This window comes from Salvia splendens, chromosome 16 (assembly GCF_004379255.2).
Source record: "Salvia splendens isolate huo1 chromosome 16, SspV2, whole genome shotgun sequence".
NCBI classification, from domain to species: Eukaryota; Viridiplantae; Streptophyta; class Magnoliopsida; order Lamiales; family Lamiaceae; genus Salvia; species Salvia splendens.
In genome coordinates, this window is record NC_056047.1 from 5,361,592 (window position 1) to 5,381,462 (window position 19,871).

The 19,871-nt window shown below is 43.9% G+C and overlaps 2 protein-coding genes across 2 annotated transcripts; both read left to right on the forward strand.

Moving 5' to 3' along the window:
• The first annotated feature begins 1,580 nt into the window (after window positions 1-1,580).
• Window positions 1,581-15,394, forward strand: LOC121770092 (protein trichome birefringence-like 19). Its single transcript, XM_042166895.1, has 2 exons — window positions 1,581-2,029; window positions 14,627-15,394. The coding sequence occupies exons 1-2, from the start codon at window positions 1,601-1,603 to the stop codon at window positions 15,392-15,394; spliced, it is 1,197 nt and encodes a 398-aa protein (XP_042022829.1). The 5' UTR covers window positions 1,581-1,600.
• A 304-nt stretch (window positions 15,395-15,698) lies between these two features.
• Window positions 15,699-19,362, forward strand: LOC121771870 (probable endo-1,3(4)-beta-glucanase ARB_01444). The gene is made up of 2 exons (XM_042168759.1): window positions 15,699-15,815; window positions 16,853-19,362. Exon 2 carries the CDS (start codon window positions 16,970-16,972, stop codon window positions 19,139-19,141), a length of 2,172 nt encoding a protein of 723 aa, XP_042024693.1. The 5' UTR covers window positions 15,699-15,815; window positions 16,853-16,969; the 3' UTR covers window positions 19,142-19,362.
• The last annotated feature ends 509 nt before the right edge of the window (window positions 19,363-19,871 follow it).

Here is a 19,871-nt window from a genome sequence, read left to right on the forward strand (position 1 = left end):
TTCCTTTGATCATTCCATTGAAATTAATGGATGGAGAAATCGGTTAAGCTCTCCTCACTATTCAGAGATCAATTGATTAATCATTTGATGTATAATATAAAGGTAAAAACTGAGAATTACATTCATATCTAAAACCGTAGTTAATATCATGTAAAATGTAGAGATTTATTAAAAATAACAGTTTTAATTAAATTGTAATTTTTATTCTTAAATGTCTAGATTATAGTATTTAAATTATATATTTAAGCTTAAATGATAATTCCATAAATACTCCCAAAACTCTCCCTTTATATATATATAGATTATAATTGTAATATTAAAATAAAAAATCATATCACAGTAGTCTCAGTCATTAATTAATTATTCTATAGACAATCTTGTGCACATCCCTTATCAAACGGCATTGAATACTTACAACCCTACAACCTTTTATTCTTGCATGTGGACATGCTAAAATTAATTTTATTCTATTTTTTATGATTTACTCCTTTTATCCAAAAAAAGAATAAAACTAATTTCTACATGTCAACATGTAAACTAATTTTAGCTAGAAACCACTCTGGATTCTTATCATTTAACAAATTTGCGCTAGCTTTTTGGTACTTTTGTACATTGCACGGTGAATTTTTAAAAATGTACAGTATCATAATAGTAGTACAATATTAATGAACGCGTTTCTTAATTAGTCCCACAATATTTATATTCAATAGATTCTCCAATCATAAGTTAAAAGTGTCAATTAAAACAAATTAAATGAAATACATATATAGTGAAGACATGTATAATCAAAGTACTACATTTTTTTTATTACAATCTTTATCTCTTTATTCAACCATTACTTTAATTACTTTTTTTTGTTTTATTAATACATTTAGTTATAATTGTTTTCTACCTAACACACAAAACAATATGTCTTGAAATCATATGTCACAACATCTATGTAGACTATATAGTAAATACTACCAAGTAATTTAGTTGTAGTCCCAGCTTTTAATGGTCACGCTAGTAATCTAGAAATTCATCCCAAAATCTTAGCTATTTCCCAATTGAAGAAAGAATGAAATTACATCTAAATCACAAACAAAAAGTGGAGTGACCACAATCAACCAAGATCATAGTATAATAGGTTAATTATTTGCAAAGTCGCAAAATTTGATCAAATTCTAAGTTTTATTTGAAAATGTAAATAGCAAATCTTAAAATTTTACAAATTCTTTCGTAACCCGAGATGGTTTTTTTCCAAACAATTCTGATCAATACTACCACTAAATTGGCGCATACACATACGACTAAACAGTATCATTTTGAGTTTAATAACTAATCAAATAAAACAAATTTAGAAAAAAAGAATAATTTTCAATGTTTAATTTCTTTTCAGTTAAAATTTAAAAATGTGACACATCAAAATTTAATTGAACTTTTATCAGTAGTAGTACTCCATTTTATAATCTTTGGAGAGACTCTTAGAAGCTGTAAATAAAATTACCATATTTGTCGCCTCCTACATAATTTTGTGACAATGCCCCTATATAATAAAACCACACACACTTTTTCTCAAAACATTTTGACACACTCTCCCTCACAGCTTAGTTCCAAATCCATGGAGCTACCTGTAAATAAAACCATAATAAACATAGCCATACTTGTATCTTTCGCACTAATCCTCATCCGCATCCTCAACGACCCTGTTCTGCAAAACACATACAATGCAGCCGCAGTTGATCATATGAATATGAGTGAGAATGAAGAGAGCTCATGCGATATCTTCACGGGCGAATGGGTCCCGGATCCGGACGCCCCGTATTACACAAACAAGACGTGCTGGGCCATCCACGAGCACCAAAACTGCATGAAACACGGCCGCCCCGACTCCAACTTCCTCAAGTGGAAGTGGAAGCCCGACGGCTGTGATTTGCCCGCTTTCAGCCCCGGTCAATTCCTCCGCATGGTGAGGAATAAGACCATGGCCTTCGTCGGGGATTCCGTTGGAAGGAATCAAATGCAATCCATCATATGCCTTTTGTCTAAGGTCAGTACGATTTAAAGTTCTTGATGCGATTTTTTAATTAATTTTTATAAAAGAGGTATGATGAATCAACGAATTATTGATGATGATGATTGCTCGTAAAAATAAATTACGACACGGTGAATTTACGTGGTTCGATTTACTGAGGTAAATCTACGTCCACGGGAAGAAGGGAGGGCAAGATTGTATTGCTTGATCTGGGATTACAGCTTACAACACAGACTTGCTATATGATTTTATCTCTAGAGAGCTTAACCCTTTTCTATCCGATCTAAGTTCTATTTATACATTGAACTAGGATCGTGGTTTGCAGCCCCACTAACAAGATCGTGGGTGAGCAATAACTGCTCAATAACTGCTTCGTACCACTAAATAGATCGTGGGTATAGCGGAGGTCGTGGAGGCCTTTCATGAGTCCACTAACTCCTAGTTCGGTCGAATGCTGAGACCGAACTGCTGGACTTTACCGATCAGCTCTTGCCGATCTGAGAGGAGAGCTTGACTGGTCGGCTTTTACCGAGCTGTAGGCTGAGTCTGAACTCTTTGGTCGTGCCGAACTCTTGGTCGTGCCGAACTCTTTGGTGCCGAACAGGTACTCTTTCTTGGGCTCTGGGCTGATGGGCCGTCACTGTTATTGGGCTTGCCATTAGGGTTTAGTTCGTACTCCATCACTACCCCCCCCGAAAAGCGAAGTGAATCACTTCGGCGAGGTGAGTCACTTCGGCACTCTGGATAATGGTAAGGGGGAGGCTGACGTCAGGGGACATGCCTTGCGCGTGCCTGCATTAAATGCGACAGTAAAATCCGGCCGTTGAATCCTGAAAATGTGGGATTCGAAACGGCGCAACGATCTCGAAATCTTTCCCGTATCTAATAAATATGCTTTTTCTTCCTCATTTGAACACCTTTGCTGTTGCGTCTTCTATACTCTCTCTTTCTCGAGAAATTTTCTTCCGCTTTCAAGAGCTTCTTCAGACTTTCTTCACCTTCAAAAAGTAAGAAAAAATGTCTTCTTCTTCTTCGGAGTCGGGTAGCGGTAGGAAAGGGGATAAGGGGTCTTCTGGCCGGAAAGGGTCCGGGGAGAAGACCGTAGAGTATTTCCATAGTATTTTGAGTAAGGATACTGTGGTATCCCTACCCGAAAAATACTTTTTTCCTGGGGGAAAGGCGGTGGTACCTGACGGTGATCATAGGGCTGACTCCCCGCCGGAGGGGTACGCCACCGTGTACGAGGCCTGCTTAGAATGCGGGCTTCGTTTCCCCCTCCCTTCCGCCTTTATAGATTTACTAGATTTTTTTCAGCTTCCTTTAGGCCAAGTGACTCCGAACTCTTGGAGGCACTTGTCGGCCTTCGCTGCCGAACTCCGTAGGTTAGGAAGGGATTTGTCTTTGAAGGCGATCCTTAAATTTTTCCAATTTAAAAGGAAGGGGTCTTGGTTTTACTTGATCCCTTTACAGCCCTTTAGAGCCTTTTGTAAAACGAAGTGGCCGAAGTGGCAAAATCGCTTCTTCTACTATGATAGGACCGCGGCTCCCAGTTTTCCCTGGAGAGGGCCGGAGTCCGTTATCCGTCACCCTCGGCCTGAACCGTTGGACGAGCTCGATGGCGAGCTCAACAAGATTCCCATAGTTAGGAAACAATACACGGAGTCTGAGCTCGTCAAGGGCGACGTCGTGTTCGACATCTCGTCTTCGGACGAAGAGGCCGAGGGTGAGGATTTCTCTTTATCTTTATGCTCTACTGCTTTAACGAAGAAAATCTGATTTTGCTTTCTTGCTTTTTGGCAGTGTACATGCTGAGTAAGGCTAGCCGCAAATCTTCGGAGTCCAAGGAGCCGGAGAGGCCGAAAACCACCAGCTCGGCGTCTGATGCCGAGAGGACTCCGAAAAGGCAAAAAACCTCTTCGGATCCGAAGAAGCCGGAGTCGACTTCGGCAAGTAGGAAGGGGAAGGCCCAGAAGCCCCCGAGAGCGCCAGAGAAAGACGTGGTCTTGGCGCCTCCTTCGGAACATATCTGTGAGCCGTTTTTATGGCCCACGGACTTCGCCGAGGTGAATTCTCTTCTTGATTTTCTGGCCTTGCTTTTTTCCTGTATTTTTTGTGGCCCCTTTGTTGACTTTTTTCTTTATTCATTTTCAGAGGAACGATATGCTCTCCAAGCTCGTCGCCGTCGAACTCTCCAAAGCGTCCAATGACTATGCCGAGATGCAGAGGAAGTTGGCGGCTGCTTGTCATCGGGCCGAACAGGCTGAGGCTAACTTTGAGAAGGCCAGAGCTGCTAGGATATCGGCCCAGGATGAAGCTCAGTTTGCCAAGAACCAGCTCGTCATCCAGCGAGAGCAGACGAAGCGGAGCGATGCTGCTGCCGTGGTTGCCCAAGGGGAGGCTCTCCGTGTTTACACGGAGAAACTCTTTTTGAGCAGCCAGTTCTCGGCCTTTGTCGGTAGCCTGGTAAGGCTAATTGCCGATAAGGGCGAGCAGGGGGCCGACGTCGTGCTGCCTCTGTACAGCCGAGAAATAGCAGCTCGGCTTCAGAATCTGCCGCTCCTTGAGGAGCTCGCTTCATCTTCGGTCCTGCTTTCTGCAGACCGAGTCCGGAGTTGCCGAGCTGATCGGGACGAGAACCTGGAGGCTATCTTTGCCTCCGTGGGACCCGTTTCACCCGCTTCGACTTACAACGGAGAGGGTGAGGCCGAGCCGCTGGAGCTGGAGGCCGAAGTCGAGCGGGCCGGGCATCCGGAGAAGGAGGCCGATCAGGAGGCGGAGGCGAGGCCGGCAGGAGGCGAGGCGGAGGCTGAGGTAGTTCAGGAGAAAGAAGCTGAACCAGACCAAGGAGCCGGAGACGAAGCTGGCGGAGTATGATTTCGTCTCCCTTCTCTTAGTCTAGTTTCTTCTTTGTAAAATGGCCTTGAAGCCCTCCTAGTGTAAAAAATTTTCCTTGTGAATGAAAAAATTCTCTACACTTGTCTTCGTATAGCTTTTCGTACTCGCCTTTATTCCTGTTGTATTTTACTATCTGCTCGGTACAGCTGCCGAACTAATATAGCTGCTTTGTACTCAAGGAGATGGAGATACTTCACTGGAAACGGCTGTACTCTTCGGCTTTAGACGAAGCTGAGAAAAGAGCTATAGCCGATCAGACGAAGAATGACGAGCTTCTGGCTCGTTTAGTGAAGCTGGAGGCCGATAATAAGGACTTAGAGTCCGATAAGAAGGATCTGGAGGCCGAGCTGAATACGACCGTTGCTGAGAGGACTGCGTACGAGGATTACATCCGTGTGCGCGGGGGATTGACCATATCAGATGTTCAGAGTCGAGTTGACGAACTGTGGGAGGAATATCATGTACTCCGGAGGAACAATGCGCTGGAGAGCTCGGCTTGCCAACAAGTTGTGAAATCATTACGGCGCTGGGCTTCTCGGTACGACATTGTTCTTTCTCGGCGCCCCTCCATAGAAAGATTCCTTCGGCATGTCGTGCCAACAGATGCTCGCACTCCAGATCAAGCCTCTGGTTCCCTTGTTCAAAATCCTACTTCCAGTCAACAACGAACTCCGGAACAGCCGGAAACGTCAAGACGAGAACGGGCTCAGGAGCAACCGGAATCGTCAAGACAGGGACGGACTGAAATTCGCCGAGGAGTTGTGACTATGAGCGAGCAAGATCAGCAGATGATTATTGCAGAGACTCTTCATCGCCGAGGTGTTAGGACTTCTCGGGCTCGGGGAAGAGGCGTTGGATCGAGGATAGCATCTCGTCGACCTGCTTATTCTTCATCTGCTCGGAACAACCGAACTCGGCTTCCAGAGGATTTTGCAGATAGGTGGCTTAACTTCAGCAACCCTGGACAGTAGAATAGTCCTTTGTAATAGCGTAACGCCATTTTGTAGGGTAGCTGAGTTGTATGCCGAACAAGATTTGAAAAATGAAATTTTGTTTTCGCTTCTAACACTGTATTTACAGCTTAGCGAAAAAATTTCATCGTACTTGTCCTCGGTCTTATGAAGTAAACTTCTTTGACCGAACTTGGTCCTTGGTCTGATGAAATAAACATCTTTGACCGGACTCGTCTTTGGTCTGATGAAATAAACATCTTTGACCGGACTCGTCTTTGGTCTGATGAAATAAACATCTTTGACCGGACTCGTCTTTGGTCTGATGAAATAAACATCTTTGACCGGACTCGTCTTTGGTCTGATGAAATAAACATCTTTGACCGGACTCGTCTTTGGTCTGATGAAATAAACATCTTTGACCAGACTTGGTTTGTGTTCTAATTTGGCGATTTTTGTCGCCGGGATCGAACTTTCCCTTGTCCTAATTCGGCGAGTTTTATCGCGTGGATCGGACTTTCCCAGTTAACCGAAGTGGTCTTATGCAGTAAACCTCTTTGACCAGACATGGTCGTCCCCGGTCTTATGAGGTAAACTTCTTTGACCGAACTTGGTCGTCCTAATTCGGCGAGGTTTATCGCGTGGATCGGACTTTCCCTTATTGCAGTTCGTTTCAGACGAAGTGCTTGTTAAGCTGAATTGCGGTCTTGTATCCTCCTTGGAAGCTTGGACTCACAATCGTTGGCTTATTGCAGTTCGTTTCAGACGGACTGCTTGTTAAGCTGAATTGTGGTCTTATATCCTCCTTAGAAGCTTGGACTCACAATAGTCTTTAATAATCGATCTAAAAAGGGGATCAGTCTTTAAAGAACGATATACCTTGGTACCATTTGTAAGAGACGACAAGCACATAGAGACAAAACACATAGAGAAAAAATGAAAAAGACGAAAGAAAAAAACTTTAAACTTTTTATAAAACGACAAGTAAAAAGTACAAGTAAAAACAAACAAATAAAAACATGTACCCCTATGACCGAACTAGACACAAGACAGACTGACCGGACTTTGTCTCTTACAAGTGGAACTTCTTGAGGTTGGAGACGTGCCATGTTCGGGGTACTTGTTCTCCTGACATGTGAGTCAATTTATAAGACCCTTTGCCGAGGACCTCTGACACCCGATATGGACCCTCCCATGTGGGTTCGAGTTTGCCCAGCTTTTCTGCTCGGCTTACTTCGTTGTTTCTCAAGACGAGATCTCCCACTTGAAATTGAAGCTTTTTCACCCTTTGGTTATAATACCGGGCTACTTGCTCCTTATACTTGGCTGCTTTTATGCACGCCAATTCTCTTCTTTCTTCGGCGAGATCTAGCTCTGCTCTTAGTCCGTCGTCATTCATTTCTGAGGAGAAATTTAGGGTTCGGGGACTGGGTACGCCGATCTCCACCGGAATTACGGCTTCAGTGCCGTACACCAGACTATACGGGGTTTCACCGTTGGAGGTTTTGGGTGTAGTTCGGTAGGACCACAGGACTTGAGGGAGATTTTCCACCCATTGTCCTTTGGCTTGTTCTAACCGAGCTTTTAACCCCTTCACCAGAATCCGGTTCGTTACTTCCGTTTGTCCGTTTGCTTGGGGATGGGAGACCGAAGTGAACCGCTGTTGAATGTTCAGCTCTTGGCACCAATTCTTGAACGTCTTGTCGGTGAACTGAGTCCCATTATCCGAGATGAGGATGTGGGGTATGCCAAATCGGCACACTATGTTCTTCCAGACGAAGTCCAATGCCTTTGAGCTCGTTATCGTAGCTAATGGTTCAGCCTCCACCCACTTCGTGAAGTAGTCCACGGCAACGATAAGGAATTTCATTTGCCGAGGAGCTTGAGGAAATGGTCCCACTATGTCTATGCCCCATTGCATGAAAGGCCAAGGGCTTTGCATAGTGTATAGATCGGTCTGCGGCATCCTTGGGACATTTGCATGAATTTGGCACTTCGTACACTTCTTGACGAGCTGCATTGCCTCTTGTACCATGGTTGGCCAATAATATCCCCATCTCAGAACTTTTTTAGCTAAAGCTCTGGCTCCGATGTGGCTACCGCACGATCCTTCATGAACTTCTCTGAGGATGTAGTCCGTCTCTTCTGGTCCTACGCACCGCAATAACGGCTGGAGGTAAGACTTTCTAAAGAGGACTCCTTCATGAAGTTCGTACCGAAGTGCTCGGCATGTGATCTTCCGAGCTTCTCTCTTATCCTCGGGCAATTGTCCTTGATCCAGATACTGCAAGATCGGCGTCATCCAGTTCGGCGAGCTGGATACTGAATGTACCTCGGCTTCATCAATGCTTCGATGCATTAATTCTTCCGCCTTTGAGTTCGGATCTGAGGCCAACTTACTTAAGGTATCTGCTCGGCTATTTTCCGCTCTGGGAATGCGGATTATCCGAAAATAGGAGAAACTTCGGCTGATGCTTTGCGCTTTGTCCAAATACTTCTTCATTCTCTCGTCACGGGCTTCACTTGTACCCAACATGTGATTTACTATGACTTGTGAATCACAATGGACTTTGAGAGATTTGACGAGCAGACTTTGCGCTAACTGGAGTCCGGCCAGGAGGGCTTCGTACTCGGCTTCATTATTAGTAGTGGGGAATAGGAACCGAAGTGAGTAGGTTACCTCGTGTCCGTCGGGAGCGACAAGTAAAATACCAGCTCCACTTCCCATCTTGTTTGAAGCTCCATCTACGAATCCGCTCCAGCAGTCCGGCGGCTCTACTTCGGATTCCAAGGGCTGTGCTAGTTCGGCATTGGCAGAATTCTTCTGTTCGGCAATAACAGGAATTGCTTGATCGAACTTTGCTTCTGCAAGAAAATCTGCCAAGGCTTGTCCCTTGATGGCTTTCCGAGGTAGATATTCAATTGTGTGCTCTCCCAACTCTATAGCCCACTTGGCGATTCTGCCTGATGCTTCTGGTTTGGTCAACACTTGCCGAAGTGGCAGATCAGTTAAGACGCATACCTTGTGAGCATAGAAGTATGGCCGCAGTCTCCTTGCTGCATTTACTAGTGCCAGAGCAATTTTTTCCAGAGGTTGATACCTTGTTTCTGGACCTCTTAATGCTCGGCTTGTAAAGTAGATGGGAAGCTGCTTTAGGCCTTCTTCTCGTACAAGCACCGCGCTGATGGTTTGATCCGATGCCGCCAAGTATAAGAATATTACTTCGGCTTCGGTTGGAGCAGAGAGAATAGGAAGCTCGGCTAGATAACTTTTGAGTTCGTCAAAGGCCTTTTTCTGCTCGGCTCCCCACTCGAACTTTGGTGCCTTTTTCAACACCTTGAAGAACGGCAGTTGCTTTTCGGCTGCTTGGGAAAGGAATCGATTCAGTGCGGCTAGACATCCGGTTAGCCTTTGCACGTCATGTATGGACTTCGGCATTGCCATGTTCTGAACGACTTGAACTTTTGAGGGGTTTGCCTTGAGTCCGTCCTTTGAAACCCAACAACCCAGAAACTTTCCCGAATCTACCAAAAAGGTACACTTTTGGGGATTAAGTTTGAGGTTGGCTTTCTTGAGCACGTCGAGAGTGGACTTGAGGTTGTGCTCGTACTCCGAAGTGCTTTTGCTTTTGACGACTATATCGTCAACATACACTTCGACCTCCTTTCCAATCAGGTGCCGAAAAAGCTTGTCTACCATCCTTTGATAAGTGGCTCCGGCATTCTTTAAACCGAATGGCATCTTTTTATAAGCGAAAATGCCGAAATCAGTAATGAAGGCCGTTTTTGAAGCGTCAATCTCATCCATTAAAACTTGATGGTATCCTTTGTACAGATCAAGAAAACAAAAAATTTCAAAGCCTACCAAAGCTTCTACTTTTTTATCTATGTTCGGAAGGGGATAGCAATCTTTGGGACAGTGCTTATTTAGATCGGTGAAATCTATGCACATCCGCCATCCTCCTTCCTTTTTCTTGATCATGACAGGATTGGCCACCCACGAAGGATACTTCACTTCGAATAACACATCCGCCTTCAATAATTGACGGACTTCGTCATGGATGACTTGACTTCGTTCTGCCGCAAAGAGTCTTTGCTTCTGTTTTATCGGCCGGACTGAAGGATCAATATTTAACCGATGAGTGATTACCTCGGGGGGCACTCCGGTCATGTCCAACGGAGACCATGCAAAGACGTCTTTATACTCCTTGAGGAGCTGGATGGTTTTTTTCCCGAAGTAGGGGCGTTCCCGCGAAGCCGATCTTAACCGTTCTGGATGGATCGTCTTCGTACAGCTGAACTGTCATCGAGTTCGGCTCCGGTATGACTTCGGTCATCGCCTCTGACTCCGGCTGCTGTGATTGCTATGCTTGGTGGTGCCGATCTGACTGCTCGGCACTTCTAAGCGCAATTTGCAGACATTCCTTTGCTCTCTTTTGGTCACCTCGGATGACCGCTATCCCTCCTTTAGTAGGGATCTTGATGGTGAGGTGATAGGTGGAGCAAACGGCCCGAACTGTGTTGAGCCAGTCTCTTCCCAGGATGACGTTGTACGGGGACCGAGCTTTCACCACGAAAAACTCAATCATCGTACTGGAGCTAGTAGGCGCTTTCCCCACCGTGATCGGAAGGCTGATAATACCTTCAGGGCGGGTGTCCTCCTGAGTGAAGCTCTTCAGGGGAAGCGGAGCCGGACTGAGCCGAGCTGGGTCCACTTCTAGTTTGTCGAAGCACTCTTTAAAAAGAATGCTAACCGACGCTCCTGTATCCACAAACACCCTGTGGATCAGTTTGTTTGCCACTCCGGCTTGGATGACAATGGCGTCTTGGTGAGGAGAGATGGCCGGGACGGGATCAGCAGCCGAGAACGTAATCACTTCGTCCTGCTTCAGCCTTTTATGCGTTGGCTCCTCTCGATTGGAGCCTCTGCGTTCTGACTTTAGGGACGACTTGGTCTTCCCGGCAGGGAGCGCGTCAATAGTCTGGATTACTCCATCATATTGCGGCTCGTCATCGTCTTCGGGATCCGGCTGCCTTTTCGGATCCTGAGGAGCGCAGTTCGCACCACTCTGCTTTTTATTCTTCTTTGGCTGCTTACTTCGGTATTTTTTCAATGTCCCTGCCTTCACAAGAACATCGATACCTGCAGCCAAGTTTCTGCACTCCTCAGTATCGTGACCGTGGTCTTGATGGTAGGAGCAGTAGTTATCCTGTGGTCGGCGCGCGGCTGATTTCGTCATCCGCTTTGGCTTTTCGAATAGGTCAGAGTGCAGTTCGAAAATTTCCGCTCTCGGCTTGTTCAGCGGTACGAACTGAGCGGGCGGCTTCTCGGGATTGAGACGAGGTCCCAATCTGTCTTGCACCGGAGCCCTTTGAATTCTTTCAAATGGAGTCCGGCGAGGATGCCCCTGATCGCTATGATCGGGCTTCCTTCTGTCTCCTCGGGACGATGAGCTGTCTAACGACCGTTTGCGACGGTCTGCCTCATCGGCCCGGGAGTACTGGTCCGCAATGTCCCACATTTCCTGAGCTGTCTGCGGACCGCACTCAACGAGCTTCCTGTAGAGAGCTCCGGGCAGGATTCCATTTTGGAATGCCGAGATGACAAGCAGATCGTTGAGATCGTCTACTTGCAGGCATTCCTTGTGGAATCTTGTCATAAAGTCGCTAATTTTTTCGTCGCGACCTTGACGAATGGAAAGCAGCTGAGCCGAAGTGATTCGGGCTTCCGCTTTCTGAAAGAACCTCCTGTGGAAGGCATCCATTAGATCTCGGTAAGATCTGATGCTGCCCTGGGGGAGGCTATCGAACCACCTTCTCGCGTTCCCGATGAGCAGCTCGGGAAACAGCTTGCACATGTGGACCTCGTTGAGACCCTGGTTCGCCATGTTATATTGATAGCGCCCCAAGAAATCGTGAGGGTCCACGAGCCCGTCGTAAGTCATCGACGGAGTTCGGTAGTTCTGTGGTAGGGGAGTTCGGGTGATGTCGTCCGAGAACGGAGTCTTCAGTGCTCCGTACACGGCGAATCCGATATCTCGTCGGTATGGAGGAGATTGAGTTCTCCTGTGATTCCGGTACCGAGGAGGAACGGGAATATGTCGGGGTTGAGGATTCTTTCTCCTGGGAGATGCGACACTACTGCGGTAGTGACTTTCTTGTGCGGAGGGAGAAGGAGAATCCGTCGTTTTCGTCTCCGGCTGCTTTTGGCTTTTTCGCAGGAAGGTTAAGAATTCCTCCTGCTTTTCAGCCAAAAACTGCTTGACAGCCTCATTCAAATCGGGCTGCTGGGAAGACTCAGTGGGACGATTTTTGGAGCGGCTTGTTCCTTCGCCATGAGAACTGGTGGTGGATTTATCCCTAGGCTGTTTTCCCGACCTATGGGATGGATTGGCTTCCTCCTGGTTCTCACGGGCAGGAATACGGGTATTCTGCGATCTGGTATGCATTTTTTGGGTGGAAAAAATGGATCAAAAATTCGCTTTATCACAAATTTTGTTCTCTGGTTCCCACAGACGGCGCCAGTGATGAATCCGCGAATTATTGATGATGATGATTGCTCGTAAAAATAAATTACGACACGGTGAATTTACGTGGTTCGATTTACTGAGGTAAATCTACGTCCACGGGAAGAAGGGAGGGCAAGATTGTATTGCTTGATCTGGGATTACAGCTTACAACACAGACTTGCTATATGATTTTATCTCTAGAGAGCTTAACCCTTTTCTATCCGATCTAAGTTCTATTTATACATTGAACTAGGATCGTGGTTTGCAGCCCCACTAACAAGATCGTGGGTGAGCAATAACTGCTCAATAACTGCTTCGTACCACTAAATAGATCGTGGGTATAGCGGAGGTCGTGGAGGCCTTTCATGAGTCCACTAACTCCTAGTTCGGTCGAATGCTGAGACCGAACTGCTGGACTTTACCGATCAGCTCTTGCCGATCTGAGAGGAGAGCTTGACTGGTCGGCTTTTACCGAGCTGTAGGCTGAGTCTGAACTCTTTGGTCGTGCCGAACTCTTGGTCGTGCCGAACTCTTTGGTGCCGAACAGGTACTCTTTCTTGGGCTCTGGGCTGATGGGTCGTCACTGTTATTGGGCTTGCCATTAGGGTTTAGTTCGTACTCCATCAAGGTACGATTTTTAATTGTGGATATTATGAAATAGTAGTAGTATTGTTCACGCTAAGAGTAGGTGCATTACACGATAGTTTATTTAAGTAATTTTCCAGACATGAAGGGGGGAGATTCAATTATTTTTTCGAGGTTTACGAAAACTGAGGCAGAATTTTATATGAAATCATATTAGACCATAAAATTGTGTCTTTGTAATTTTTGGTAGAAAGGAAATTTGAATTATTGAGGTGGATATGCATGAAAGTGTGCTATTTTTGGAGGGATAAGGAGATGCAATAAAACATGGGGTTTTCTTGGCCATATAAAATTGAGATATAAAGTGAGCCATGCATGGTGAGCTTGTTCTTGTCCTCCATGATTCCATCTAAAGCGAAGTCTAGTCGATATATTATTATCGAAAACGAATTATTATCTTTTTTTATAAAATGTATGATTATTAATTGTCTTTTCCCCCTTTTATTATGAAAATTGATACTTCCCTTCAAATCTTGGGAACCACCACAAAGGTGAATTATTGATTAATGAAAAATTGTACAGCCTGGATTTGTTTGATTAGTTTTGACAGTTTCTGCATATCCATTAGAGAATGCAACTGTATAATGTTGTAAACTAGTCAATGAAATAGGAACTTCAATAATATTTCTATTAATTGAATCTATTAGCAATTAATTCAGTGCCAAACCACTTGATTAATTCCGCTTAGTGTCGGTACTCGCTCCACTTCATTTCAGTGCTATTATTTGAACTACCTTTTCTAGCTATACATATGAGTCTTTCTTAAGTAATCTCTAATGTCACATGTTTATAGTAATCTTACAATGACAATGACAATGAATTACTAAAACATCGGCTGTTTCTATCACTACTGTTATCATACATTTATTTATAAAAGAATTAGAGAGAAGATGACAAAGGAAAAGGAAACTAATGTTGACACGGATTCATTTGTAGTATTTCCCAATAAGCTCTATTTCCTAAAACTAAAATAAAGAATTATATTCATTTGTATATATATTAGTTGGTATCACAAAATATATAAATTCTTCAATATCACCTATATTAATGTATTAACGAATTAATATGACTTTCAATTTTTAAAATATTTATTTTAAAAAAGTTCTAACTAGAACGGCCCCATGTTTGGTATATTTACATCTCATATTATACATGTACATTTGTTATAAATCAAATTCTTTTTTACACCAACCACCCCTTTGAATTGGATTAGTTTGCCTTCTATAATTATGTTTACGAATGTATTCTATTAGAATTTGAAATATTCATAAAAAATAATACTCCTCAGTTCATTTCTATTATAGATTCAAATCTCGTGCATGTGCCTCCGCATGTGACCAAATTGTTCCTACAGAAAATACTATATCTACTAGTACTATTATTATAACTGAATTATCAATTGCTTGAATAATCAAGCCGTATTCTCTTTGCATCTTGGAAAGTTTAAACTATTCAAGATCTATTTTTAAGTGCATGCACTCTTAATAATGAGTGCCAAATCTTAATCTGATTCTTCAAAATTGAGTAACGTGCGTGGTAGTGCTTCATCACAAATTTAAAATATTAAATTTATATGGATTATTATTTTATTAACAATTTAATCAATTTTGAAGGTTGAATACCCAATCGACGACTCCCCAGCAACAGACGAGCAGTTTAAACGGTGGAAATACGCAAACTACAATTTTACCCTCGAATATTTCCGGAGTCCATTTTTAATAAGATCCGAAGAGCGTGACTCGGACGGCCCGACCCACACGGGTCTCTTCAACCTCTACCTCGACGAGTTCGACGAGTCGTGGACGAGTCACATCGACTCGGTCGACTACCTCATCCTCAACGCCGACCACTGGTTCACCCGCCCCGCCGTCTACTACGAGGACGGCCGCGTCGTCGGCTGCCGCTTCTGCCGGCTCCCGAACATGACCGATCTCCCCTCAGCCTACGCCTACCGCCGCGCCTTCCGCACGGCGTTCAGGGCCGTGAACAGCCGGCGGAGATTCGGCGGCGCGGCGTTCCTGCGCACGTACGCGCCGTCGCACTTCGAGGGCGGGCTGTGGAACGAGGGAGGCGACTGCGTGCGGCGGCGGCCGTTCCGGAGCGACGAGGCGATTTTGGAAGGGGTGAATTTGGATATGTATATGATTGAATTGGAGGAATTTAGGGCTGTGGAGAGAGAGGGGAGGAAGAGGTGGCGGTTGTTGGATACGACGCAGGCGACGCTGCTGAGGCCGGATGGGCACCCGAGTAGATATGGGCATTGGCCCAATGAGAATGTCACTTTGTATAATGACTGTGTGCATTGGTGTTTGCCTGGGCCCATTGATAATTGGGCCCAAATGTTGCAGCATTTAATTAAACTTGAGGCTACTAAGCATTGATTTAGAGATTTTTTTTTCAGATTTTTCTGTTTTTGGAAAAGGAAATTATTTTAAACACTTATATTTGGATAATTAAATTGAGGGGAAACAAAAAATGAGTAATGAGGGGAAACAAAAAATGAGTAATGAGGGGAAACAAAAAATGAGAATGAGTTGAAATAAATTGAAACAAAACTTATACTAACTTTTTTACATGCTTAAGTTGCAAGCAATTTAGATACCAATTCTACACAATGTATACTTAACTTGGAGACAAACCTTGTATCCTCACACGTTACACACACACACACACCTCATTTTCTATCATACCGTTTGCTTGGTTCACAACTCAAATTCTTCTTAACTAAGTTTGGTTTGGGAGAGTAATGCCATCTTTGTACCACAGCTTCAGTAAGGAGGCATTCTATTTCTACTTATTTATGTAAGTTTCGTCATCTTATTTGTTTCATAGGCCAAATATTTGAATTTTGAGTTCTCCACTTAAGGAGTTTGGTGTTTGATTACTTATTTGACTAATAAAGAGAAAGAGAAGTGAATAATCAACTGTTGTAATTTTTCTGTGGTACGTATGATATACTCCCATCCCCTACTAGTAATGACTTGGAATTGATCATCATTCTTAGTCAGTTTATTTTTGGAAAGATCTTAGTTTTGCAAACTTATTTAATTAGGTCCCGTGCAAAAACTATGGAATAAAAAGTACCCGGGATACAGAAAGAATTGAAGAATGGAGTCAAAACTAACTTGAATTAAAACGGAAGATAATTAACAATTTGGTAAAGTTTTATCATCAAGTCATTGACAATAAATTGACGTTAAAATCATTAAAATTCAAGTCACAAACTATAATCAAACAAAATTACACAGACATAAAATGTCTATAATAGGTGTTATCTTGTATGTCGGGTGAACTTCGGGTATATTTGTCGACAACTTCATTTTTGGCTAGCAATAAAAAGGCCTAATAGTATAAAGAGAAGAGTAAGTCATGATTAACATTTATCATAAAGATAGAATTTAAAAAAAAAAGAGAAGAAAATATCATAAATTTGAAATAATTCTTTCTTAAATAAGGAAATGTAATCATCCCCAATTATAATCTTACAACTATACTGAAACATACAAAAATATTTAAAAGCAGAAAATAATGAAATAATATAATCATCCATATTATTCGTCAGAAGCCTTTAAATATTCTTTTTTTTTCATTTTGAAATGTCGGTCATTTTACTCTTAATATTTACTAAATTATTTGAGTAATTAATATTATAGTGAGTATTTCTTAAAATCTTTGTCTAATCCAAAATGAGACTAATAATGTTGATTAAGGGATTAATATTCAATCAACAATTTATTTTATAGTGAGTATTTATTAAAATCTTAGAGTTGATTAATATTCGTTGTAATTAATTATGACATGAAATGTGGCTTGTTCTCATTCAACGCCGCGTTTCGCAGGTAGGAACCCATCCGCACCCGACGTAATTAAACCGCAATTTCCCGAAACTTAGCTCGACTGACAATCCAGCCCCTCAACTTTCAGCAAATCATATAAATAACCCATCAATCAATCAAATGATGAGGAAGATCAAACGAAGAGTCAAAACCGTTATTACGAAGCCTTTCAACAAGAAAAAGCCACCGAAAAAGCCGCCACCGCCTCCTCCCTCCCCCTCCCCGTCGCCTCCGCCCATGCCTCCTCCGCCCTCCCCCGCGGCCTCCCGCCCCTTCATCTTCCCCAAAACCCAATCCCCCGTCCTCCCCGACCCCTCCCCATTCTTCGCCCCCCACCTCCTCGCCGCCCCCCTCCCCACCAATTCCTTCTTCCAGAACTTCACCCTCAAAAATGGCGATCAGCCTGAATACATCCATCCCTACCTCATCAAATCTTCGCAATCCTCTCTCACAATCTGCTACCCCTCTCTATTCAAAAATCCCGCCTTCATCTACCAAGTATTCATCGCCGATTTAACAGTTTCCACGCTCAACAACCCAAACCCTAACTCCACTCATGTCATCTCCTCTTTCTCCGATCTCAGCGTCACTCTCGATTTCCCCTCCAACAATCTGAGATTCTTCCTCGCTCGAGGTAGTCCGTATTTGACCTGCACCGTGGTGACACCAGTTTCCCTCTCGATTTCCACCATTCACGCCGTTCTCGAGCTCACTCCCAACAGCTCATGCACTAGATACAAAATTAGGTTGAACAACAATCAGACGTGGCTTCTCTACACCTCGTCGCCGATTAATCTGAACCACGACATCAGTACGATCACTTCTACTGTGTTCTCCGGCGTGATTCGGATTGCGGCATTGCCGGTAGATTCGCCCAAAATTGAGTCGACTCTGGATCAATTCAGCTCCTGCTACGCCGTGAGGGGCGATGCCGTTTTCACAAAGCCCTTCTCTTTGGATTACAGATGGGAGAAGAGAGGATGGGGGGATTTATTGATGCTAGCGCATCCTCTCCATCTCAGGCTTCTCTCGGATACCGATTGCTCTGTTTCTGTGCTAGAAGATTTCAAATACGACAGCATCGATGGGGAGCTCGTTGGTGTAGTTGGTGATTCTTGGAGTTTGAAAACCGATCCTGTATCAGTAACTTGGCATTCGATCAAAGGAGTTGAGGAGAGCTCGTGCTCTGCAATCATCGAAGCTCTTATCAATGATGTGCAGGCATTGGATGCTGGTGCAGTGACGACGCCCTCGTCTTACTTCTACGGGAAATTAGTGGCTAGAGCGGCAAGGCTAGCATTGATAGCTGAAGAAGTGTCCTACACCGATGTGATACCGGCAATCAAACAGTTCTTGAAGCAGACAATCGAGCCGTGGCTAGAGGGGACCTTCGGGCCTAATGGATTCCTCTACGATGCAAAATGGGGAGGCATTGTGACAAAGCAAGGGTCGTTGGATTCGGGTGCTGATTTCGGTTTTGGAGTGTACAATGATCACCATTATCATCTTGGATACTTTGTGTATGGGATTGCTGTGTTGGCCAAGATTGACTCTGCTTGGGGGAGGAAGTACAGGGCGCAGGCTTACGCGTTGATGGCGGATTACATGAACATGAGCAGGCGGGAGAACTCAAACTACACACGGTTGAGATGCTTCGATCTGTGGAAGCTGCATTCTTGGGCAGGAGGGCTGACAGAGTTTGCAGACGGGCGCAATCAAGAGAGCACGAGCGAGGCTGTGAATGCATACTACTCCACAGCTCTGATGGGGCTGGCGTATGGGGATAGCCACCTCGTTTGGATTGGTTCGACTATATCAGCTTTGGAGATTCTTGCTGCAGAGACATGGTGGCATGTGAAGGAGGATGGGAAGAGTTTGTATCCAGCTGAGTTTGCTAGAGATAATAGAGTTGTTGGAGTGTTGTGGGCTAGTAAAAGGGATAGTGGGCTGTGGTTTGCTCCTGCCGAGTGGAAGGAGTGTAGGCTGGGGATTCAGCTGCTGCCTTTGCTCCCAATTAGTGAGGCACTTTTCTCCGATGCTGGTTTCGTGAGGAAGCTCGTGGAGTGGACAATGCCAGCGTTGGCAAGGGATGGGGTGGGAGAGGGGTGGAAGGGGTTCGTGTATGCGTTGCAAGGGATGTACGACAAGGGAGGCGCGGTGGCGAATGTTAGGAGCTTGAAGGGGTATGATGATGGGAATTCTCTTACCAATCTGCTGTGGTGGATCCATAGCAGGGACCAGCAGCCAGATGAGTGTGACAGGTTGTGTTGGTTTCGACATTATAGTCATTGAGAGTTTATGATCTATGTTGAGGATCAAACATTCATGGTTGAAAAAATGGTGTCTTTGGCTTGATTCCTCCATGTTGCATTGGATGTTTGTAACAGTTGTTGAATGAGAATGGTGCCTTTATTAAAGGAATAGAGTGTTGATAGTTATAGCCTGTGGTTATAATGGGCTTGTGTTTATCAAGAAAATGTTTATTTTGAGAATTTAAAAACGCGTTTGTAATTCTTGCATGCTCACAATTTTCTTCCTTTTTATGAAAGAGCCATGTGGATGTGGTAAATTGCTGAACAAGATTGAATTTGAGGGCTCGATAGTGAAAAGACGAGGGTACATTAGTTTAAGTGCTCACGAAAACAAGATTTCATAATTCTAGAGCCAAAATGTGCGTGCTCCAAAAGGATTGCATTACATGTCTTTCGTTTATGTCCTTTATAGTTTATTTTGGTAAGTTGCATAGTCCCTTAGATCTTGTGTCAACTAGTAGTACATGATTTGAATCATATCTTCCTTGTTTTAGAACACTCTTCTTAAATGACGAGTTACGTATACTTTTGTCAATAACTATTTCAAAGCTAATGGGGATTATTACTATGCTCAAAATATCTGATCTTCAAAATAATGTAGTGTAATTTCACCATCCTTTCGATTTTTTTGATGAAATGTAGATCTCGTTCGACATGTTTGGTTCGATCATGTTAAACTAGATCCTAAGAAATATCAAGTGTCGCATTCC

Excerpts from the sequence above, each read along its gene's own strand:
- LOC121770092 (XM_042166895.1), top strand. The coding sequence starts at position 1,601 with ATGGAGCTACCTGTAAATAAAACCATAATAAACATAGCCATACTTGTA. Across the intron at positions 2,030-14,626 it reads TCATATGCCTTTTGTCTAAG|GTTGAATACCCAATCGACGA; the intron begins GTCAGTACGATT and ends TCAATTTTGAAG.
- LOC121771870 (XM_042168759.1), top strand. The coding sequence starts at position 16,970 with ATGATGAGGAAGATCAAACGAAGAGTCAAAACCGTTATTACGAAGCCT.